A 26,228-nucleotide genomic window follows, 5' to 3' on the forward strand; every position below is an offset into this window, starting at 1 on the left:
GAGTGTAATTTATGTACAACTTCAATACTGACTAACAAAATGCAGCGTTAAGAGGTTGTTTTAGGAAAACTCTTAGTTAACAGAGTAGTAGAGTGAGGCATTTATAAGAGCTTTTTTACGACTTAGAAATAGACAATAAGAAACTAATATGTACTAAGAGTTACCAAGAAAACAATCAGGAAATGTACAGCTGCTGTGAGCGGGTCCTCACAGTTTTTGTTTCTTACTAATGACACCATAATGAAATTATTCTATGCAGTGAGGGATTTCCTTTAATTTGCATAAAAATGTGTTTCTTTAGGTCAAAAAGTCTTGAGCGTTTTACTGAGCACTAAAATAGAACCACACAAACCTGAAACATGCTTTTCTCCTATACGTATTTCTCTGAACCTTGGGAGTCGATCTAGAAAAAGGTAACTAAATATTACGTTTTATAATACAAGCCAATCTCTCTCTCTCTCTCTCTCTCTCTCTCTCTTTCTCTGGATATGACTCATCAAAGATGATTATTAAAGCTGCTTCTGCATAGTGGAGTCATTTCTGTCTCATGTAAAACAGACATAGTTATGCTCTGTGAGCACAGCTTCTCTTCTGTTTGCTCAACTTCATTCTATATTGTTTTAAATCCTCTTTGGCTCAAATGTAAGTCTTAACTATGCCGGACTGAAATGGAAAAAGACTTCATAATAAAGATAAACTTACAAATTATTGTCCTGAACTCTATTAAACAAGTGTATTGTTAATCAACTTGTAGCATTAAAAGCTTTTTCATACAAACAAATCGTCCACTCCTTTGGGACCTAAAGCAAGCAGACAACATAAGACTTCCTGCGCCCACACATGACTGTAAACCACTGTATGTTTATTAGAAATTGGACATGCACCAAGGCCTCCGTCACAGATAACATCTACAGCTTAAACAACAGAAGCTCGCGAGGGCCGAGACATGCTGTTTATGTCTTATCTTTACCATGTCTTATCAAGTCTAATGTGGTTGGTGCGGGTGAAGAATTTTCTACTGTTAAGTTTAATGTATTACTTTATTGATAAAATTCTTCGTGGTTTGAGTACAATTATTCACTGTTTAAAGCATTAGACTCTAATTGAAGTTAGAACTATTTACAATAAACAGTATGCTGCAGTCATCAATGAGCTTTTTAGGCAAAAATATACCATAAAAAACAATATTAAATGGCTCCGCAACTTTAAGAATCATGTTGTGTAACAATGTAAAAAAAGGAGTTTGGTTCAGGAGCTGTTAAACACAGTAAACGTTGGCCTTTTGTGCCGATTTAAAATCAGTCAGCAGTAAACTGTGGGACCTCCCACAATCAATAGTGACTTTGCTACTCAAGTTCACTTGTTCCTGAGGGGACGCTGTGCACTTCATTGTTGAGAAAATGAAGTTATTTAGGCAAAAGTGGACGAGAAATGCAGACCAATACAGTAAACTGAGAGTGAAACACACATTATGTTTCCCTGAAGTCTCATTTCTGTAATGGGTAGGAGATTCTGTCAGTTTGGGCCTGATCAGTCTCATTCAGATTGCCTGATATTAGTGATTAAGTGGTTCTCCCGTGTTGTTACCTGCAGACTCAGAGTGAATGGCTTCCCCCATCTGTTTGTAAGGGTTGAACTTGGGCTTGGGTGCGACCACAGGGGCAAATTTCTTGGGCGCCTGCTGCTGGGAGATGGAGATGCTCGCACTTCCCAAAGATGGAGTAGTCTCCATCCTGGCTGCCACCTGTCCCGTCTGATCGGCGCTGTTTGCTTGGTTCCACATGGTTCTGAAGAGGAAGACACAAAACTTATTAAAACTGTGCATTCATAGACTACATAATGTCAGATAACGTAGGTGATGGAGAGTCTGATGAGCTCAACAGGCCCTTGAAGCTTAGATAACAATAAGGAAACTCAATGGGCCTAAATAGGGTGAAACAAGTCATAGAATTAAATAATGTGGCTGTACACAGTTAAGAACACAAAAACCTTATTAGTGTTTTCAATGTAAAAGTACTGCCAGCAGGTACCACCGGTAGAAATGAGAAATAAACTGTTTCTGAGAACAGGAGAACGGCGACCTTCCTGTTAAAGAAACAGGCCCGGACAAAAGTCCTTAACATAATGCAGCGATCCTTGTTTATTGTTGGAACAACAATAAGAACTTTTTCAATTGAAACTGCTGCAAACTAATGGACAAGTGACCGGACGCTCTGCTACATGAAGTTTCCACTCAAACAGTGTGATGACATTGATGGTTAGTGGGCAGGTAGCACCTGTGGGTGTTGTGGTTGTGTATCGTGTCTGGGAACCAAGTCTAAGACACGAAGGTGTTGTTATAGAAGGTGGTTGCAGATATTAAAAGAATTTAAAGAATATGACTGCATGTATAATTTTGACTCCTGATATCCTCTATACAGAGCATGACCTAAAATAGTGCAGTTCTGTTCATTAAGTAGAGGTCATAACTACATTTGAGTTGCAGATTAGCTAGCGGCCTGTTGAAGCTTTTAAAGACCACAGTATGCTTTAAAAGTTACATCACCTGATATGGACAGAAAAACCTTCCTTTTGTCAAAAATCAGAGGAGTTTACATTTGACAATATTATGAACCTGCCCAGATAGATAGATAGATAGACAATCGAATGAGACAGCAGGTGTGAGGAGGAGTAAAAGTGGACATGGCTGGCCTAAAATAAAAATAACTCAATTAGGGTTTAGCCAGGAGGGTAAATGTAATACCTTTTAAGTCCCTTTTCATACATTTAAATACCTCATTGCCACTGGGTTATAGCGGCTACAACACAACACGTTTTAACGGAATAATTTGCTTCCTTTGTTGCGATCACTCTTAAGAAATAAACCCCGAGGGACTGAAAAGTTGTTGGTCAACGAGAAAACTCGGGGCAGGGATGGCTCTGGTTGTATTTACAGTGGTTGTATGTAATATTGCATATCTTGGCAGCTAGGGCAGACCTCCTGGCTAAAGCCCAATAGCTACCCCCTAAGCGGCCCTGGGCTAGCACTTAGCATGCAGGATCTCAATTGAGGCTACACGTATTGCTTTCACACACAAAAGGCCTCATGGGTATTTCCAGAGACTGATAGCAGACAAGGTTCAAACTCATTGTCCTCCAACCATAAGACCTAAAATTAAAGCTAATTTTACACCCAGGGCGTAAAAGACACTGTGCGAAACGTAATCAAGTAGCAGTCAGTCAGTTGATCAGTGAGCGGCTAACAGACGATGTCAAGACAATGATACACCGATTGTAACTACATGTCTTTGCAATATTTTAATTCATGCAGTTGCAAACTTTAGTATTTAACCTCTTTGGGCATATAGCTTATACAAACTTTAAACAAGCTCTTAAATTAAATACCTAAATAGAAATTTAAAACTATTTAAGGCCTAAATTGTGGCTAGATTTATCAACTTCTTAAGCCTGTGGTAACTCTGTCAATAAAGAAGTCGCCACCAGCTGTAAATCCGTGTTTAAAGCCACTGATATATATACTATTAATAATATAACTCTATTCCTGTTTCTAGCACAGGTAACACTCAACATTTGCCTCTTTTGCAGTGAACTGTTAAAAGGCTCAGAAAGACGAATCCTGTGTAAAACATCCAACATGACTCATTGCTATGGAAGCCCTAAGCAGACACACATCAGTACATTTTACATTTTATTTGCAGTGAAAGAGATAAATTTCCGTTTTTTTCTTGAGATCTCGACCTATTTATCTCGTTATCTTGGGATAAAAAAACTGTTTTCTCGTGATAACGGGATAATTTTCTAGCGATCTAGGAAACAAAGCAACAGGCTGGTCACTGTGATATTACAGAGCAGGACATGCCATGCTGCCATCGCCCGCACTAATGAGGTCAGTTAAGCCTGTTTCTATGTTTGTTTTGTGCTTTTGCAACTCTGAAGATACAAGTTCTGAACATCTGACGTTATGGTGGTGCGGCTTTGTTTTCTCAAGATAACAAGATAAATAGGTCAAGATTTAAATAAATAAATAAAAAATAATAATAATAATAAATAAAATGTACGGATGCATGTCCGCTTCAGGCTTCCGTAGACTCTCACTGTTTCTACACATTTGTATGATAAAGCAGGTGGCCGGCCGCTTTCTCCACACACAGCACTACAGTCAGAGTGTTTATGTGTGTGTAAGATTCACATGCACATTTTCTTCTTCAACTATTGAGTCAGACTAACATCACTTTCCTTTACATGACTTACGTTAGCAGCTGTTTATATTGATTTGTAAAACAAAAGACAAGGTAATACACTCTGTGTTCTGACATGTATTCATGTGTCCGATTCAATGAAGCAACAATGCGTCAAAGTAGAAAGGAAACTTTGAACTCTGGACCTTTTTTTTGCTCTTGTCTTGTTTTGTAACGTTTCAGAATAACAAATCAAAAAAGTGATGAGTGAGACAAAGAGCATCAAAAACAACACAAAGACTTAATAACAGAAAAGTGGTGCAATCATCTTTTAGTGTTGATGCAGCTGCCAAAAGATCTGATTAGAGCAATAAAAATGTATAACTTGATTTTAAAATATTAATTTTATCTTAATTTTTTACACTCTAGTGAGAAATACGGAGATTAATTAACATTTCTGTATCACTATGCTGCTGATATCGACAGATAAAACATAAATGCTTTTATCTGTGTGTTATATTTAATTTGTGGACTTTTATGACCTTAATACAGTAACAGTGTAAAGAACAGTACACCCGAGTCAAACAACTTGCTGTGGCTGAGGACACAAACATCCAGTGTTTCACCATCGCATTCTGAAATCACTTGAAATATTTGAACTATTTATACGCCGCGCTTCTTCCCATCCTGCTTTTTGTTTGTGTTTGTTGTGTTGTGTTCTGATGTTTTTGGCTGTTTATTATCCTCCGTCTGACTGATACAGGGTTTACATTCTTTCTCTGGAGCAGTGTGGAAAAGCCCACGCACAATCATCTTTTAATATCTGCTCAAATCCCTGCTCCTCCTGCCGTCTGAATGCTTCCTACTTTTGATATTCTTCTCGCTGCTCTTAATGCTGCGATTCAGACGCGCGCTGGTGTCTCACACCCACCTGTCCTTTCAATGCAAATGCTTTCATTTGTCGACGCTCAAATGGCTAACAAAATACAAGATGAATTAAAAGGGGGAGGAAAAAAAGAAGAAATGATCTTAGCTTGTGTGAGTAAGACTCAATACACGACATGTTGAATGGGAAATTTCCGTTTCAGTATGCCGTAACATTTTTTGATGATGGCAAACATTTCACAGAGGGATGTCACTTTATACACAGTGGGCCCTTAAGTGCACAATAAACCCACTATAACTACAGTTATATATAAATAAACTTTCTTAAAGACACGTCATTTATGTGTCATTTTATGGAACACAAACCTGAACCCAACGCACTGATGACCTCGGTACATAATGAGTCTAGTGATTCAAAGATTACACTTCTAATTGCTTTGCTTCCATGTTAACTGTATAATATAATGTATAATGTATAATGTAATGTAATTTAAATTCTGAACTGATAATGTGTTTTCTATTGCAGAAATGGTCCCTGACAACAACGGTTCACAGGCTTCTGAGGTTCATTTAGACTGTATAGGAAGTGGACAGTGCCCTCTTGCCTCTTGTGCCTTACACCTGCATTCTTTCTAATGGTCAGCAGGGGGCGACTCCACCAGCTGAAAAAAGAAGTCTGTTTGTAGTTAGTTCTTATCATGCTGATTTATGTCCAAGTGTTCATTTTTCTGACAAGTTTATTTTTAATTAGTTATTCGATGCTGTCAAAAGGATGATTGACAGCTCTGTTGGCAAATTAGAGGAGGAACTAAAACAATCACTAATGTCACTGAAGTTCCCATACCTGTGAACGTTAACCTCAGACCAACACAAGAAGCTGTTTTGCTGTTAAATATGCCGGCGTGCGGGCTCTGTCTTGTTTTATTTTTAGTAAGCTAAGTGTGTGTTTTTGTTGCGGAAGTGGCTACGGTGGCTCCACCTGCCGATCTCTACTGCGCAGACTCTGGCTCCAAATGACGTCCCCATCGCAAGATGGCTACGCCTATCACGGGCGCTAATTTGGCTTCAATTTCGTACAATGAGAGCAGATGGAGACGTGTCGTCCATCTTTATATAAAGTTAATGGTCTCCAGCGAGGCAACCTGTCAACCAGGGTAGACACATAGCAATGTGAAACTTTGTCCTCCAAATATGGTCACTTCTGGTGCCAAAAAAACAACTTGGCTATGGCCAAATGCCAAACTTGAAGGCTTTAAAAAGACAGTCCAAAAATCAATGACAGTGGTTATTTCCACTTCTTTTTTACAGTCCAAAATAAACAGTGACAAGTAAGCTGTTTCTGAGAAGAAAAAAAGGACCAAGTGCTACAATATTTGTTTTAGACCAAACAGATCTGGGGAATCCCAGACCTCGTAAGTGTTCACTGGAGAGCTCCTCAAAGATCTTTAAGGTTTTTTTTTCCATTTGCATTTGCGTCATCAATAGTAACATTAAAGTGACAGGATTTAGTCCCTGACCTTTGAGTTTGTTTTCAGGTCCAATGTGACTGTACCATGATAAAAAACACCATTTTAGTGGTCTAGATAGAGATTGCCTTGGAGGTTTCTTGTGATCTGACGTGTATGTTTCCCTCTAAAGAGCGCCCCAGACTGACCCATTTGTAGTGCAAGAAGTATCCCCATCATTGCATTTGTTGTGCTAGAACATAGTTTGCTCATTTTATTTCCACCCATGAGAAACTGTGTTTCCCATAGCTCCTGTTAGTGACAGATTGCTCGCTGTTGTGATGAATGCAAGTGATTACAAATTCTGCCAAAGCCTGCTCAAAGAGTTACAGTATTTATGATCATCTGACTGATTTCCTGTTTGGCATTAAGTGCAGTTTGGGAATATCCTAATTCTCTGTCTGCTGTTTTCCATTTCTTCCAATAAACTTAAAACTATATTTTCTGGTTTAACTTCCAATTGCATCTGAACCTCATTCAAAGCTGCTCATGAAACACGGCCTTGTTTTGGTGAATATATTGTAGTTTTCAGTTCCTCTTTTGCTTTCACAGATTGAACCAGTGAATCAAATCAGATTCACAGCCTCTGAAATTCTGACAAGAAATAATAAGTCCCATTAAGCATTCATGAATATCTGATTGAAAATTAATGTTCATTACTTTTAGCATTCCAATTAATCACCGAATTTTCGGTTACAAAGTTCTAACCATGCCATATCAGTTAGCATACACATGCAACGCTAGTGAAATGCTCCTACACGATGGAATGCTAAAAGTATTGTTAGCTAGTGCCACGTTAATACAGAACTGAACTCCCACCACCATCACTCAACAACCGCTTGTGAAAATAGATCATAAACAAACTAAACTCCCACAGCCAAGAAGGGCAACAGCCCTGCCGTCAGTAACCATCTGCAGAAGATTATAATGCTAACTGCTAAAAATCTGCGGATGGATGAATTTATGGAAGGATTTGGTGGGCCAAAATATCGATATCGGGATATATCGTCATCCCGACCGGTGCGATACGATTATCATATCGCTGGCACCAAATATCGATACCGCATCATTGTTTATCTCAATTTGTGATGTATCGTGATGTATTGTTATATGACGATGTATTGTGATGTATCGTTATATGATGATGTATTGCGATGTATCGTTATATGATGATGTATCGTGATGTATCGTTATATGATGATGTATCGTGATGTATCGTTATATGATTGTCTTGCTATATATCAATTATCGCAGAATCGCTGTGTCAGATATTATCATTATCTTGGGCCACGTATCGTATTGTATCGTGAGTTACCCTGCGATTCCCTAACGCACATATTACCATAAGTTACATAGTTAGAACACTATTTTGGATTTTGTTTTTTTTTGTCAGTACTGCAGTATCAGAAATGCCCCGATATCAACTAAAATATGGGATTGGTATTTGCAAGAACTCCATTCCATCCCCTGTCTGATAGCATAATTTATTAGCTTTGAAAACCATGTATTTGTTTCACCAGAAATTATTTCTCACTGCTCCAAAACAGTAGCCTATGCTGCCACCATTGATTTATTATGGCTGCCAGTGGCAACTATGTTTTTAGGGTGACGAAAAAGGGTTTCATGGGTTGGCAATAATGTTGGCAGACAGGGTTGCTAGTTTTGGCCTACAGCTGTTAAAAAATAACGTGTATTTTCTATCGCAGTGGATTTGGATTGGTATTGCTGACACACAAGTTCAAGTATCAGAATCAGTATCCAGAAGGAATGGAAATTAAATTGGAAAGTCTGTGGTTTCCAGTGGTTTTCGGACATTTTAAAGCATTTGATAGTACAGTGTAACTCTCTGAGGAAGTACAGAAAACATTCAGTCGTGACTGTCTTCTATGCATCTGTTTCCTATTCAGGATGGTTTGAGATTGACCTAGCACGAAACGGTGACAGGGTATTCCTATGACAGTCAGCCTGTCACAGGCAGAAGCACGTTCACAACTTTGGAGTTTCCATTCCACCCTGCGTGTCTCAGGACTGTGGGAGGACACCAGAGCACCCAGAGGAAACCCACACATATATGCAACAGGATATATGCAGCACATACAGTACCAGAGTCTGACTCAACAGATGTGGACCCATTGCAACAGAACAGAGTAATATTGTGAGGTCATATGATGTGATGAAGTGAACATGACATCCTTTGTTGTCTGTTTAACTTTGACTTAGTGTTCTGTAATAATGCATTTGCTTACTGCTCTTCTGTCTGAAAGTTCCTCCCTCGAGACGCACCACAGGAAGACATGAACAAACGCACACCCACATACACTCAATATATTGGTATAAGGAGGCATATGGCAGAGGTCGAAAGTATCCACGCAGTCACAAGAAAAGGCTGCATCCGTATTGAAGCGTCATGAAAGGAAAGTCGATTGTGATTGCTGGGGCAGTTACAAGATGACTCACAAAGCTGTGACACCATGTTTTAACAGTTTGCTTTATGGGGGCACAGCAGTCGGGCTGTCTTCTCACAGCTGTTCCGCTGCACTTTTACAGCTGTCATTGAGGAACTGCTGCAGGTGTTTCTGCTGCATTAATCTTTCATATCCACCAAGGAAACTATCAAACAAAGCCATCCAAAGAGGACCACAGAGAGTACAGAATTCAAACACAAAATGGCAGGGGTTCACAGATTTGTCTTTTTTTCTTTTTTTGTATGACATGCTGTCGAGAAAATCTTTGTGGCTGGGAGACTGAAACGCATGTTGAAAACATACACAAAAGTGCAGAGCTGGATGTGGCGGTGTTTAGGATCTTCTAAAATGCTGTAGTAGCTTCAATAGCTCCTTTCTTTTGCCTTCTAAACAGAGATAAATACACAAAGATCTATGCGCCACAGACTCCTGCTTCAGCAGTAGACTCAAGTGTATTTTACCTTCATAAGTGTTTTGTTCACTCTGAAAAACTGAGGCAAGTAAAAGATGAACAGAACAGAAGTTAAGTAAAAGCTGAGAATCTGAAGCTATCGTGTACATCTGCTGGGAACTGTTTAATATGACTTCAATGCATTCGTTGGGGACTATTTTCAGCTGCGGATTAATATATATTTGGAGAACTAGAGGATGGAAGTACAGTGTATGTTTGATTTACTCAGTAAATTACAGTATTTGTGTCATTATATGAAAGGCCAACGTCACCGAGGGCAACATGTGGCTCTGTGGTTTAGAGGAAATACATATATCAGGTTTTGCCTACAGAGACAAAAGCTGGTTTTGATGACAAATATAAAAATACATCATGACACTGTCAGACAACAGAGCTAGACAGAGGAGGAGAGAGGAGTCAGAAGTCACACAGCAGTCGAGTACGAGATCATATCTGGACATAAAGCTGTCTGTATTTCAGGTAAACAACTCAGAAGCTAAGGCTAAATGATGCTACTCTTTTACCTCATCTTTAAAATGAACATTTTCTTTTTGCAATAATATGTTACATTAAAGTAAAATGCTTTTATTCTTCACATTAAAACATCATCCGCTTTACAGAGGAAATTGCAAACGCATTAGCAGTCGGTTATGAACACATCTAGAGATGCAGAGCCACATTTAACATGTTTCTGTAATGTTTCTTTAGTTGCTTAATGGTCCACTTTATTAGCAGCTAATCGCTAACCGCACCTGCCTACAGTTTGCTGATTATAGTGTACAGTGGGTTACAGCAGCATGTAATAAAAATTGAAAATAGTGTGCATGCAATGAATGAGCGCTAAGAATACGATCGTATCTCAATAAAAGATCTGAGATTGTTGGTTACAGTCGTATCCATTATTTTCATTAACACTGATGGGCACTTTGGCAGCTCTGCCATTTGTAAGGAATGACATTTGTATTGTCTTAATCTGGAGTACATTGTGGATTGTTATTTTTGATATACAGGTGTTAAAATGCTGTGATCATTAAACGTCTCTGTGGCATGGAGGAAGTGTGTGGGCTTAGCCTGCTTTCCCTGTCACATCAAGGTCTTAAATAAATGTTGTGAACAAATAATCATCTGAGACAATCACCGTCTACTTCTTGTGTGTAATCTACATTTTACATTTTGTCCCATGAGGACTGCAAATGAAACAGAGCACATGTCGTCAAAAAACTTTAACCATAATGATTTATAATATTAAAAGGTGTCAAGTGCTGCCCTTAATATAATACGTGTTCCTCTACATCGTCATGTCTGATGAAAAAGTGAATTGACATTTAAAGGGCAATTATGGAGCTTTTTTCCCCACCTTGTGCTTCGTCCCATGAGTGGAGTTCAGTTAAAACTACACAGCCTTGGTTCAGCAGGCACAGATCAAAACATCACTTCAAAAAGACACTGCAGAGATGAAGATGGAGATACACTTTGGCTGGCAGATTTTTCAGACCAAATAGAGGGGTGGTAGGCTACAGGGATTAGCACTCATGGTTCGTGACGCAACGTGCGGAGGATCAGCCATGCGGATGAAAACGCTTTAAAAATTAAAGGTTCCCATCTGCAAGAGGCCGCTGCCGAGTCTTCCCGGCGTTGGACTCGCTCTGCTTTAAAGGGCTGGTTGAATGGCTGAACAGGTTAATGCGACATTACACAAACAAGAGCTCGCTCCCCACGTTCCACTGTTTGGAAACAGGCGAGAGCAGAGAGTTCAAGTGGTCATTATGGATCCGGAAAAGGGTAAATATTTGAAAGTGCCCGAAGCCTGACACCATGCCATGTTGACATATTAATAAAAGCAAAAAGCTGTTTTGGACCTCTTTCAAGTGTTAAAAGTTTAATAGTGGAAGTGCAATACCAGTGTCAGGGCATCAGAGGACCGGGCAAGTCTAACATCATGTTCTGAAACATAGCCACTGCAAACAGCACGGCTACAAGACAAGAACAACTCCATGCCTGCTGAGGATCACAGGACGGGATTTTATTACTGGTGCTGATTTAAAGGCAGATAAACTAGTTCAGGGGACTTTAATCTTTCTTTGTGACTAAAAGCATCGCTGACGACCAGTCATTTTAATAATGAAAAACATTGTTTATAGTGTCAGAAGCCTTTACAGCGAAGGGACGGTTTCACTTGCAGTGTTTCATGGCTTATCAGGAGATCTTGCTGAGATTATCTGTACATTACAAACTGTTCACACAGTGACCCAGAATTAAAGGTTATTAGTGCATGTAAATGTGAGAAGGTAAGGAAGACTTTACTTGTTAATCCCTTTAAAGACAGGGGTTTCCTGTGCGTAGACAGACAATCATTTCTTATATTACTTATCCCTATAAAACATGTGGGGTACAGATCAAGTGCAGTAAAACATCAGTGTGGAGTCAGAGAGGGGTCTCAGTGAGTCAGAGGGGGTTAAAGGAGTCATTACATCCCGTCTGTCAAATCTGTGCAGGAAAAAGGGAGCTAACTAAATGACACATTTTTAAGACGCCTTGGTAGCAAAAGAAAAACCCTCTTAACATTCTTGTGTTGGGCTTTGGAGTTTTTCCGACTAGAAACGGTAAGGATCAAAGCTTCCTCGAGTTGGTCCCCGTTTTGTTTGTATTCTGCACACACATCAGGAGGCCACTAGCACATCTTGTGGTCTTTTTTAAGAAAGGGGGACAACAAAGATATTATTAAGAAGATATAACCGAGGTTTCTATGAGCATAACATACTGTTACAGGGTTTGACATTAATCAGGCCACAAAGAGTTACTCCGTGGCCTTCAAATATCGCATGTGCATAGCTCTGGTCTTGCACTCTTGCTTCTGGCTCCAGCAGCAAAATAACTTGAGCAAGTGTAGCAGACAAACCCGTACAGCAGCACGACTCAGTTCCTCCTGTTCTGTTGATTTTTTCGACTGCTAGAGCTGATACCAGCCCTGACACTTAGACCTGACATGTCGCAGTATAACATTAGATCAGAGGTATTAATCTAGTTTGCACCTTTAAATGGTAAATGGACTTTATATCACTTTTACACACATGTAACATTCACCCTTTCACACTCACAAAAAGGCCTAAGTGCCAATCTCCAGTCAGGATCTATGGAATAATTTGGGGTTCAGTGTCTTGCTAAAGGACTCTTCAACATGTGACTGTAGCAGTCAGGGATCGAACCGTCAACCTTCTGATTTAGAGACGACCGACCCAACCAATAATCCACAGCCACACCAACATCATTAAACATTAAACATCTATTTTTTATCTATTACGGTCGTTGCATTTATTTAAGTGTCACAGCTGAGAGAGGCTGTATCAAGTTGCATTGAACAGCCTTTTTGTATCGTTTTTACATAAGCTTTAATTTAGGCCCCAGAGTAGTGCTGTGGCCATAAAACTTAGGGGTTGTTTGTCCGTGAGGTAAGTACTTAAAAATATTAGTGCCTGTCCCTATATGTGCTATCTAATTAAACAGTATCACATCAGAGGAAGTGATGTTGTACTGAATACTATCACAGCTGTGATTCGGTCGTAGGCAGGAGGCCGAAGCCTGATTTCCAGGCTAGATAACACGCTGAGTGTGATATTGCTTTTATACAACAGTTATACAAGCGGTAAATAGTAGTAAAAAGTAAGAATCAACAATAGATGATTACTTTTTGCTCCATCAACTCGACTAGTTCCACAACTTAACTGAAACTGGACTTTTGTTGCCAAGCAACCCAAATATTCTCCTGCTCTCTGTGTCTACAGGTCACCACAGATCAGCTGTTTTTATCACGTACATTTATCAGTTTGTTTTAATGTATCATCAACCAGTGAAATAAGAGTCAGTGTGGACACACGCGGTCTGCTGTCATGTTTATTAAGAGTATTCAGAACACTTGTCTGAGGCGGAGTGATACACAGAGTGAAAAGTCCCAGTGATGATTTTCTCTATATCAGCCCTCATGGAATGCCTCTTATCCAATCAGATTACTTGGTTGGATCTAACTGTTGTATAAAAAGTTGTGATGTTCTGGAGCCCAATTCGGGAAATGTTTGTGTTTCACTTTTATTTGTAGAAGAAGAAGAAAAAAACGGCCTCAACAAGTAACTAAACTGCCTGGAGAAAAAAAAGGTCGTCTTGGTTCTTGTAACAACTTCACCTCCGATACCAACAACAATCGGCCCCGTTTCAACACTCTGTCTGGAAGTGACCTGCTGTAAGTCAGTCTTTGCACCAGCTCCGGCCTCTTCACACAAACCAGCCGTGACAACAGGCTAGCAGGCAAAATCACCTTTGGGTTGTGTCAAAGCAGGTGTGCTCAGGGCTCGGCAGGAAAGAGGGTCTCGATCACAACTCATCGTGTCTGCAGTCAGACGGTAACCCGATGAGAGGGGCCTGATGGGCAGCGAGTGCTACACACAGAGGTGAGAGGGAACTTGTCGGGCGAGTTGCAGAAACAACAACGGTTACTTATCTACTTCTACATCAGCGGTGCAACAGGGTGCTCTTTGTTTTGTGTCTGACAACAAAAGCTTTTCCACACAATCATTCTGATTAATCATGTGCTTTAATGATGTCTGACAGGAGGCAGCGCTTTAAACTGTCGCTGGGTGCACGTTTTAAATTGCAAATTATTCTTTAATGATGGATGAGAACTTGTTTTACAGCTACCTGGCTCACAGTCACTTTTTAAACACACCAGAGTTTAATTTGTCAAAGGCCAAAAAAAAAAAAGCACCATCAGACAGGGTGTAAAGCCTCCCATAATCAGGCTCATTACACAGAGGGATAATAAGAAGGTTAATCAGATGATAAACATGTCAAATACCGATTTGTTTTCCCCATTAGCTATTGTGAAGACCCCAACACGCTGATAACCATTACAAATGAGATTTGGAGCTGTGACTACTACAAAGACTTAGCACCCCACCAGCTCCTCCACCCGGCACCTCCTCCCTGAACAAAGCAGGGGAAAGAAAAGCAGAATGACGGGTGAGGAATGAAAAGGTAGCTGCGCCGCTTTCATTTAACTGTTTAGACATCAGGTGAAATGTATTCTTAAGTTGAAAATAGCTTCAAGGTTAAAAAAAACGACTTCTTTATATCTGAGCCTTTGAGATTAAATACAGAAACCCCATTACATTATCATTACACTGAGTTTCTACAAACGTCAGATTTGACTCTAACCTGAGTCTGTAATTTGACGTGTTTGTAGTGTGATATGGTGTTTTACTTTTTATAATGTAGGTGTTTAGTGGTTATTACTTGTATGTATGCGTTTATTATCATGTGTTCAAGGATGGAATGATGAATAAGCCCCAGGGGACCACAAAGAGGCGCACAGTGGACACAATAAAGGGACGAAAACATTCATAGAGACAACAAAAAAGTTATTAAGTTATCAATGCCGAGCTAACTTCTAAAATAAGTTTTAACAAATATTTTATGTCAGTAATATTTTAGACTTTACGCATTTTAAAAGGAAAGCACAGTGGTGCAGTGGTTAGCCCTGCTGCCTCACAGATCAGATAGTCCTTTATTGAAATTCGGGGTGGCTACATGACCTTCTTATATACAGTCTATGTATTACTGCTGCCTGATTAATCGAAATAGAATCGCGATCTCGATTCATACTTCCACACAATCTAATTTCTAAATGACAACGATTCTGCCGCATTGTCATTCAGGACATCAGCTGCATCAAAACAAGCGCGCCCCCTTTCTCCCTCAACAAATGACAATGCAGCGTTACACCATGCGATGCGGAGCGGCAGTAACTGGCCAAAACAAACCCATGTGAGAGCGAGTCTGAGACTCCGGCGAATGACAGTGTGCGAAAACCAATTAGAAGTGGCTGCGAACTTTATTGTTTTTGTCGTATTTGGAGAACTTTTATCGGTCCCATTCCTGTCCTGGCAGACGTGAGCCATGGCTCCATTGTTTACACCAGGGATCAGCTGATGGGACTCCGTCACAGCGGCATTGCCGGCTAGAGACCTGAAATAGGAGCTAAGAAGGAAGGGGCTGCAGAGCCGGTAAGGGGGGATGGCTAAGGAACTGTAGGCTCCGTGAACTGTCCGTTTGTGTCACCAAATTGATGTGCCTGTATCAGGCGCCCTTATATTTTACGTTTCTTTTTGTATCAGGTGAGTGCCATAAACATTTATATTGAGAAAAAAAATTCTCAATTCTAAGCAAGAAAATCGTGATTCTCATTTTATCCAGAATCGTGCAGCCCTACTAAGTATTGAGACAGAAGGTTCCTAGTTAGAGTCCCGGTTCGGACAAAGCCTTTCTGTGTGGAGTTCACATGTTCTCCCCGTGCATGCGTGGGCTCCCCCCCCCGGGTACTCCGGCTTCCTCCAACAGTAAAAAGACTTGCTTGTTAGGATTAACTCTGAATGCCCGGATGTGTGAGTGTGAGTGTGAGTTGTCTGTCTCTATGTGACTGGCGAGCAGTCCAGGTGTAACCCCGCCTCTCACCCAGTGACAGCTGGGATAGGCTCCAGCCCTCCTGCGACCCTGAACAGGATGAGCGGTATAGATGATGGATGGATGGATGGAAAGACAATTGAAATCAAGAGCTCACCCAGGCTTGGAAAAAATAATCTAATTTTGCTTACTTATTTAAAGATTGATCATTTTATCTAATAACCTTTTCATACATTCATTTAGATTTTATTTTATTTCATAGTATCATACGAGCATAATTTGAGATCCTCCGTGGGCAGAGGTCTTACTAAGATGGTTTCTCTCTCAAGAATTTTTAAACAAGTTACTACAACTTCTACATTCATCATTAAAAGTGATCCGGTCCGTTGGGAGAGTATAAAAGAGGGGGAAAAAAATTTCTTTCAATCTCTACTTCACCTTTTTTTGGAAGTCGTGTCTTTAAAGTTTTTTTATCTGTGCTAATAAACGGAACATTCACAGAGCAAAACGAGGCACAAAGAAAAAGGTTGAAACACTTCAGTACAGTTTGTGCTCTCGATGCTCCTCAAAGGTGTCATCATTCATTTGCAGAGATCAAGAATTACTGCAAAAACAAAAACTACATTCCTGCCTCACCTGGGCATAAAAAAAGCTCTTATTCCACCAGATAATAGTCATGTTTATTAAAATAACACCTCAAAACTTCCTAACAAGATGTGCTTGACTTTTGAGCACAGCTGTTGACTAGTTTAGTGGAGTTGTTGGCCTTTGCTCCCTAATGACAGCAGCACAACTTTTCTGTAAATATGTGAATGTGACTTTAATGCTGACTGACAGCTGGTATTGGCTTGGGATGTATCAAATAGAATTGGATGGCTTGCATGACTGGAGTATGTGCTCCTTGATACTGCAAGTGGTAAGAAGCGACGTCTCAGGAGTTTATCTTATCTGAGTCTCAGGAGGTTCGTGAGTGACAGCTGTAAATATATCACAACACAACCTTAACCATCTCCCACATACCTCTGTGGTAGATAGCAGGCTTAAAGAAATATATTTGCATCAACAAACAAAGACAGGATGTTTATATTTCACATTTTCAGCAAATCAATAGCAGATGACAGAAGATGGTCTACTTTCACCTGATTGTAAAGGGTACTGTTGTAGACAGAAGGGTGGCATGAATGTCACACCGTTAGATGAGAAATGTAAAGAAAGAAACTGTAAAGCAATATCATTAATTTCACTACATTATTTATTATTAAGAATATAACTCACATTATGTGTTTAATTAAATAACAATAGCCAGAAAAGGTAGTACATCTTCTTGTTTAAGGCAGTAAAATATGAAACACTATTTATCCAACAATATGTAGACATTTGACTTCAAATGCAGCATTTTAAATGACAGCTTCTATATATTAACAAAGTTTGATCATTGGTGACACATTTTCTTTCTTCACTCCAGCGGCGCTGGTTTAGCTCAGCGGTTAAATCACGCATCCCATGTATAGAGGCTACAGTCCTCGATGCGGCGGTCCCACCCTCGGCCCTTTGCTGCATGTCACCCCTGTTCTCCCTTCCCCTGTTTCTGACACTATCCACTGTCCTCTCTCTAAACATAAAGGCAAACAGGCCATGTTATAATGGAACAAACCTGAATGACAGAGATGCAGATTGGCGCCTCTGTATGTTTGTTTTTATTTGCAAGGTTGTTTTTTTTCTATGAGCCTTTTTCTGCTTCTGTCTTAGCCGAGATTTATCAGGGCTGCTTTGGCAATTATTTTTCACAGCATTTTCAGAGGCTCATTCAAACCGCAGAATGGAGGACAAACTGGCAGAAAATGTGGTCACTTCTGACTCCAACAAACTAAGATGGCGACAGCATAATACCAAACTTATTGCTTCAAAAGGTTGGTCTACAGACCAATGGGTGACGTAGAGATGGCTACATGACGTCCTTATATACAGTCTATGTATTTGTTATCCATTTTCTATACTACTTATCCTGATCAGGGTGGCGGGGGGGGGCTCGAGCCTATCCCAGCTGTCACTGGTCGAGAGGCGGATACATCCTGGACTGATCACCAGTCAATCAAAGGGCTGACCTTTCATTCTAACACTGACACATACAGGCAATTTTACAGTCACCAAACAAGCATGTGTTTGGACTGTGGGAGGAAGCCGGAGTAGCCAGCAGGAACCCACGCATGCACGGGGAGAACATGCAAACTTCACACAGAAAGGCCCACTACGTCTGAACAGGGATTCAAACCAGGAACCTTCTAGCTGTGAGGTGACAGCACTAACCACTGCACCACCGTGCAGCCCCTGAATTTGATTTGAAGAGGCAAATTAGCTTGTGAGTGATAAACTCTTGATATATAAACTTCTATTGTTGCTTATTTTGTCATGAATATATTGAAATACAGTTTGCTTAAGGCTGCACATATATCATCTTATTTTTTGACTGTTCATTTTCAGTACCTTTGAAAAACAGCACAAACTCTCACAAAGCTTGGCAGGTTATTTACTGAACTGCAAACATCTGACAGAATTGTCCATATTTTCTAGAAACAATGTAGAGAAATGTTTAAATAAAATAGTTACAGCCTCTTTTTTCTTTAATCATAATGCTTCAACTCTTTGTAAGTCTTTTTTTGGCCCAGCCTCTGATAAGCATCTCATATTTCCTGTTGTAGCAGACTTCACTTGTATGTACATCGGTATATATAATGTGAGATGCTTGACTGAACATCCAAACTGCCTCTCTGAGCAGCTTCAGGGACAACATTAGTCCTTGCCTCCAAAAATGTCAGACAGCCGAGATTCCCCTGTGACGGCTCAAAATTAAATCAAACTGTTAATCCAGAAACTACAGCGGTGACAATGACGGACCATTATCCAGCGCTGGCCTTTAGCTACACATGTCACTCTCGGATAGGTAGCTAATAAGCGCCTTTGGTTCCGGAAGGGATCGGGGCAAAGTCAACAAAGTAAAGCTTATCTGGGAGGGGAACAACAATGAGCTGCAGACTTGCCTTGAACCGATAAAACATCACATGGAGCCGTCATTAATTGGCCTCATCTGACAGGCATTATCCCAGGGCCTCTTATCACAGCAGAGGAAACGCTTATCAAACTACAGAGAGACTTTGCGCTGTAGCTACCTGCAAAAAAAAAATAATGTGCGGTGCCATCTTCAACCTTGATGTGTTAATTGTTGCCTTTCATTTGGAAATGAGCACTTCATGTAAAGAAGTGACTCTCAGCAGTGTCTGCTGGTGGGCTGATGCTGAATATTCGTTCTCTGTGTTAGAAGCAGCCAGATTTATAATAAAAACAGACTTGGATTGTAGCAAACATACAATAAAGCTGGGCGTTTCATGGACAGTCTATGCTGCACGTTAAGGTGCTAATTAAGGCGACTGGGGTGAAAACACAAAAAGACTCTCTAAAAACTTTCTGAAAAGTAATTTATGAACCAGACAGCCTGGAATCCCGCTCTCATGAGAAAAGTATGAACACAGAGAGGTCACAGTTTACCATCGGACAGACTTAATTATGATCCTGAACTCACAAACAAGTCAAGTGACTGGCCGTGTGACTGTGACCGCTTGTGCCGGAGGAGACTCAGGAGATGAAATATGATAAATGGGAGCCAAGCGTGTAATTTGGGGGATCAAACTGTCAGCTGTGTGTATCTTTATAATGGCATGTGTGTGCTGGAGGAGCTGTAAATCACTTTTGAATACATGTTGTTTTAAAACCAGAGGTGATTGGGATGGACATGGTTATCTCTGTGCAGATTTAATCACGTCTAAATCTAATCCAATCTTTGGGATAGAACTCTGATGCCCATTAGAGGCTGACTTTTCTCTGGGTCACTGGATTCCAGCAGGATGGGAGTCAATTTCACTATCGATCACCTGACTGAGAGCAGACACAAAAATTAAGTCAGCAGGAGTAGAAGTGATCTACGGAAGCCCTAAGTGGACATTCATACATTTATTTACTCTGTTTTACGAGTAATTTCAGTTGTTTTCTCGAGATTTCGACTTATTTATCTCGTAATCTCGAGATAAAGCTTGTTTTCTTGGGGTAACGGGATCATTTTCTAATCTAGAAAACAGAACAACAGGCTGTTCACTGTGATACTACAGACTACGACATGCCATGCTGCCATTGGCCACACTAATGAGGAAAGTTAAGCCTGTTTCTGTGTTTGTTTGGAGCTCTGGGGAAACAAGATATGATCATCTGACGTTACGGTGCTGCAGCGTTATGTTGAGATCTCGAGAAAAGAACCAGAAATGACGCGTCATCACTGGAAGAAAATGTCTCACAGAGTAAAGAAAATGTATGGACGCATGTCCGCTTAGGGCTTCCATAGTGATCAACATCAGAGGCATCGCGCATATTCACGCTTGTTTCTGCTCGTGTCAACTTTTGACTTAACTGTATCTGTATATTTTAATATTATTATATTTTATTACTATTTTTGTAAAACCGGTATGTACTTATGATAACGTTCTATTTTAAGTCAATTGTTCTTTCTAATTATGTCATGTAACACACCACCCTCCGTTCCCTATAGTAATGGTTTCGTCCTAAAGCTGCAGGATAGGTTCGATAAGGCTGCGACACACAGCAGCACTGTGTTGCTGCAGGAGACGAGGACTACAGCAACAGTATGTTACTGAAGTGGTCAGTGGAGCATCAATTACTTTTTCAAACAGGTGAAAATGAAATGCAATTAAGTTTACACACTTAACTGCATTTGAGAATGATAAGCAATGTTTGCTACGCGCTACTATGAGCAGCTAGTAGTCGCCCCGATCTGTCTTTTAGCCTGCTGGCTCGCTGGCTGGCTACTGACCTGTGACAGTGGAGTCTTGCAGACAGATGTTAAGGTGGACAAAGTGATGCCAATGCATGTGTTTGCAAATACAGCCAAGACCATGTTGTCAAGTTCATGGCTTTATATTTTATGTTCTTTAAATTAATTTGCATTGTGGGTGTATACAGTATGTCTAGTCTTTAATTTAATTTATGCATCTAAATATTTCTAAAGCAGAAAAGATTTGGCTGTTTTTTATTAAAAGTGTGAGCAGTTCAGAAGCTGTGTGAAAAAGTGAGTCTATAACAATAACAGCAGAAATAATTGGCATAATAAACTGTACATAAATTCACAGTATTTACACTAATATGGGGGGAATGACTTAGTGACGTTAATAAAAATCAACGTGTTTTAATATATTCTTTCATTCACGTAATCTGTAGTTATTTCTAATCGTGCCCATCTCTAGAACTGTGGCTTGCCAACTGAATCAATAAAAAAGAAGAGAAGATAAATACCATCTACTGAAATTCCATCTCTGTAACACAATGAAGCTCTGAAGTCGTAACTTTGATGTCAAAGTGTAATCTCTCCAACATCCCAAACACTGAGAGATCTTTAGAAGTCAGACTGAATTAACACAAAGCTCAAAGGGAACATGTGTGGGAGAGCGCTCGGAAATCTAGACAGAGAAATGCTTTTAATAAATTGTCTTTTACAGTGAGTTTAGCCTCCAATACAAGTTTAGCTCCACTTCTTTTTTTGTGTCAGCTCTGCCTTTGTTGCATTTCAGAAAGGTGTCAACTCCCATTTACTATTTTCTATATTTATAGCATTAACGTTGCATTTAGTAAAAAAAAAAAAAGAAAAAAAGAAGCAGCTCTGAATTACATGGAGGCAGTCGTTCACCAGGAACTTTCACAAAGGCAACACATTCTGAGAAAGTGTCACCTTTTCAAAGTAAGCCAAAAAACTTTTGAGGTTTAGCTCAGAAAAGGTGGTGTGACAAATGTACATGCACGCATTTAGCCATTTTTTCATCACAATCTTACGATGTGTTGTCAATCAAATCAGACTGAACCACACCCACGCTTCCTGATAATTAATAGCTGACCATGTTTATTTTTTTACTTTGATTGTTGCACATTTCGTACGGAATTTTCTGTGTTTTGGGAAATGTTAATATACCGAAGATGGCTGTAGAAGAATTTGTCAAACACAGCAGAGCTCAGCTACATAGTTTGAATTCTGCTGGATAATATTGAAAGGTTTTTTTTACACACTCGGCTAAAAAAGACATCAGGGAAGTGTTGGTAGTTGTTGTAGAATATGTGGGATAAATCAGTGGTTCTCATCTGGTGTCGCCTCAGGACCCACCACCATCTCCTTAGTGACGAATTGCCACCCACATTTTTTAACCACTCAAATTTATTTAATTAAAATCTGTGCAGTTTGGACCTGAGATGGAATGAAACATCACAGGATGTCAGCATCACAAAACACAGTGTAACAGTCGGCCAAAATGACAAGCAGGCAGCAGTGCATCAGAAGAACATATTCCCTGTACAATTCACTTAATTAGTCGCCCTTTTTTTAACAGAAATAAACTGAAAAAGTGCAACAGAAATGCAACTACTGTCGGGCTCATCAAGTTTCAGGAATGTAACTGTAGCTGGGATTACCCAATCAGTGGATACATGGAGTGTGATTAAACTACACTACTACTGCACCCATGTCATAGGAAACCCATGTCCTTCAAAATAAAAGCACAGTAAAGACTTTTGGCCACACAACACTGAAAACAGCCCTGTGACTCACTTTTGGGTCCTGACCCACCAGTTGAGAACCAGGGGGATAAATGATTCAGATCAATACCATATTCCCTGGAGTTGCCAGATTATGTTTCCTTATTGGCAGAAAATTCATAAACATATTTATGAGATATTTGGAATTTATATTGCTTTAAGATGTGATGGGTGACGTTTTATTTGATGGTAAGAAACTCACACAAATACTTTTTTTGGAAATAATATACAAAACATAGAAAGTCCAGGGAGAAAGATTTTTAAACCTATAACGTCACACGTTATCTGACCTAAGAGCAGAAGTGAGTGAGAATATTATGTAATTTTTATTACTGTCTCACATCTAAAAGCTGTGAGCCCTTTATTCAACTTTCCAAATTTTCCTTTCTTTTCTCCCTTTCAACCTTTTTCAGCGTCGAAGGCGAGAGCGTCCCGTGATCATGTGTGAATAATTAAAGCTAATGTTATGACAGAAAGCCCTGGAAGTGACAGGCTGTAAATTTCTTATTTTCTTAAAAATCTTTTTTTTTATTTCAACAGGGCACAGTGCTATGTGAACAGGCCGGCAGTAACACCGACACTATGTTACATCATGAACACACAACTAATGATTTTCCTATATATAAATTAAGACTATATTTTTTGTTTTTGAAGAATACTTCAGATTTGATATCGATGATGTGGGTCATGTTTTCAGGTGCTTTGAGGTGAATGACTGCACATTTAATACCTGTGAGTCCAACGTGTTTCTGTCATCTACTCTCCATGCAGGGCATCTAAGGAGAGCTTTACTGTTTAGTTGCTATAAAACATCTAGAATATGACAAAGGTAAGTGAAAAGCAACACCCCGTATAGCTGACAGTGATTGAAACTGCAGCACAGACGAAGGAAAGCAACACATAAAAACAGGAGAAAGTCACAGAAGGTTTAATCCCTGTAATGTAAGGATGGTGGATTAGCGGATTTCTGGATTCCTCACAGTCACAGCCGTTTGCTGCTGCAGCTACACCTTTACTGTTTCTTAAATATTTCATTTAGAAACCTCAACGAAGGTCTGCTAAACATCTCCTTCAATTACAGACCCTCGAACGCTGCTATCAACACAAACATCAAGTGAAACTCTGCTGCCGTTCGAGCTCTATTAAAAAAACTTGGGTCCATTGATCATTCTGAGTGAGATGTTTCCCACTTTAAGAGAGTCTGAGATTTCCAAACCTTTTCATATCGCAGGTATTGAGCTGTTATTTAATGTTGAACACAGCTTATCCTCTCTGCTTCATTGAGCACTGCACATCTATCCCCTTATTCAAACTTGTATTGGGTTTTGGCTTGGGGACATAATCCCTTCCCGGCTCCCTCACTGGCAGAGCCACATAGAATCAACTCATCAATAACACTTTGTTTACTGAATACAGATGACTTTGCTGAAGAATCCCCTTAGCTCAGCGCCGGATATAAAGACATGAATGAGAGTAAGCTCATCACAATTTCATCTCAGCTTTTTTAAATACTTGAGCTACCATTTAAGCAATTGCAGCAGACACAGATTTCACATCACAATTGTATCCGAATGATTTGGTTTGGCCGGATGAAAGGCACCGACAGAAAGCCAGGGTGCTTTACCCCTCTTCTTGACTTACAGGTATTGCTTCAATTGTACACTCTTTTCTTAGGATCAGAGAAAGGGCCGGTGGGTTGGCAGCCACGGTGCTGTCTCCTTCACATTTTCTGCAGCGCCGGGCTGCAGGACCACAGATACATAACAATGAGCAGCTTTAGGTCCACAGCTTCATCATGTCACACTGAGCCGGGGTTTCCTCATACTCTCTGTAACACTCACAAAACTACTGAGCTCACTGCAAGGTTCCCAGACACTGTGAGAGACACTTTTTCCAAAGAAGACCAGACCTTATTATTAGTTATAATATACTGTACGATCTATATAATAAAGGCTATATACAACAAATAACCATTGGATGAATGTCACGTTATTGGTCTTTGTAGCCCGATCTATTTTTAGTTTATTTAATTTCCTCTTATCGTTTAGCTTTGGTCTCTAGTGCTGGCTACAAAATAAAATAAAAATCAACGGGTTAAAAAGTGATCGAGTGTGGTTACAGCACTGACACAGTACTCGGTCAACTTTACCCAGTAATGACCCCAAGTCTTAAAACACTGGACTCACTGGTCACAGTGTTTTGGAAGACGACATCGACGGCCAGACTCGGATACAGTAACTCCTGTTATAAAATCATATTAATATAAAATATGATAAAACAAACAGACTGTGCTACTTTGTAAATGGTGGTCAGCCTTTGTCAGACTGACTGGAGTTCCAGTATTTTTAAACATTGACCCAATTTTAACAAATTTGGTTGTTAAATGACTATTAGGTAACGTTTGTCCACTAAAGGTGTTGTTTTTTTGCCGCTGACAGGCTCAGGTAGTTATTCCAAGTGTGTAACAACGTACACAGAAAGCATCTGTACAGAGACAGACCTTTCTATAAGATAGGATATTTTTTAAATCAGAAGCAGCTGTAATAACATGTTCCTCAAAGCCTCGTTTTAACACAGTTCTCGTCCACAGTTTCCTTGTATGAGTTATTTACTTTTAATATACTTTGGTGTTTAAATTATGAGCTCAGATCCAGCACGACACAGTAACACACATGCACCGACTTTTTGAGGCAGTGGTAGCCAAGCAAGTCCCCTGAAAGCTATCGGGAAACATATCTGTGTTTTTTTCAATAAAGTCTGGTGGCTTTAAACAAAACAATATAGGATAAAGAACCAAAAAGGTCTGTTTCTGTAGCCATCCTTCTGGTAATACTGTCACACACTTAGAAAAACAATCAGAGCCTGTCAGTGACAAAAACAAGCACTTGTAGTTGATGTGTTTGTTTAAAAGATTAAGTTCCAGCCATTACAGCCTGAATCACAGCTGCTGGTTTAAGCAATCTACTTTTCATGCCCAATAGTCCTTTAGACTCCAAAATATACAAAAAGGGAGTCCTTGTTTAAAAATACCTAAATCCCCTTTATTTCAGTACATGATATTATAGAACTGGTTAGATATATGCTTAAATGTGATGCAAAACATCCCCAAATTAAAAACTGAATAGCAGTCAGAGCACTTCCTCATCGCTTAAACTCTCAGGGTCAGTAAGATTTGTTTCATTTGTACAGTAAACAAAGTGATTTGAGTATTCAGATCCACAGGTGAGGATTTCTTACAGATACGCCACAGATGTGTTTTTCAGCGTCTCATCATTCTTAAAGGCCTTGTAAGAACAAAAAACTGCTGGCGATTGTGTAAATCTATAAATGAGACACAGTCTGACTTTCATGATTCATCCATGGATGACTTGTTTAAATAAGTCCAATCTTTGTCGAGCTGAAGGAAAACAAAGTGCAGAAATCCTGCTTGTCCAGAAGCATCTGTGCAGCATCAGCGGGCCGGGTTAAATGCTTTGACCCGTTCTCCTTAGTGCCCGCTTGTTTGGACTCTTATTTAATCTTTCACTTCTCCATTGCTCACTCGGCAGCGCTCCGACCCTCGGTGACACCCACAGAAGATTAATTGAAAAGCAAACTTAAACTAGTTGTTTTTGGAAGGCTTTAAACTTAATTGACTGATGGCTGTTTATGT

The 26,228-nt window shown here is 39.8% G+C and overlaps 1 protein-coding gene across 3 annotated transcripts in view; it reads right to left on the minus strand.

Annotated features, from left to right (window-relative positions):
- The window catches only part of lpp (LIM domain containing preferred translocation partner in lipoma), a 169,086-nt gene that overhangs the window by 109,064 nt on the left and 33,794 nt on the right, over positions 1-26,228 (minus strand). For all 3 annotated transcript variants that reach the window (XM_069680589.1, XM_069680587.1, XM_069680588.1), the window contains one exon: positions 1,588-1,787. In XM_069680589.1, coding sequence (XP_069536690.1) covers positions 1,588-1,783 — 196 coding nt within the window. In that variant the 5' untranslated portion in view covers positions 1,784-1,787. The remainder of the gene's footprint in view (positions 1-1,587; positions 1,788-26,228) is intronic.

This window comes from Semicossyphus pulcher, unplaced genomic scaffold, assembly GCF_022749685.1.
Source record: "Semicossyphus pulcher isolate SPU_LCO1_2020_fin unplaced genomic scaffold, fSemPul1.0.p SCAF_4, whole genome shotgun sequence".
Taxonomy (NCBI): Eukaryota; Metazoa; Chordata; class Actinopteri; order Labriformes; family Labridae; genus Semicossyphus; species Semicossyphus pulcher.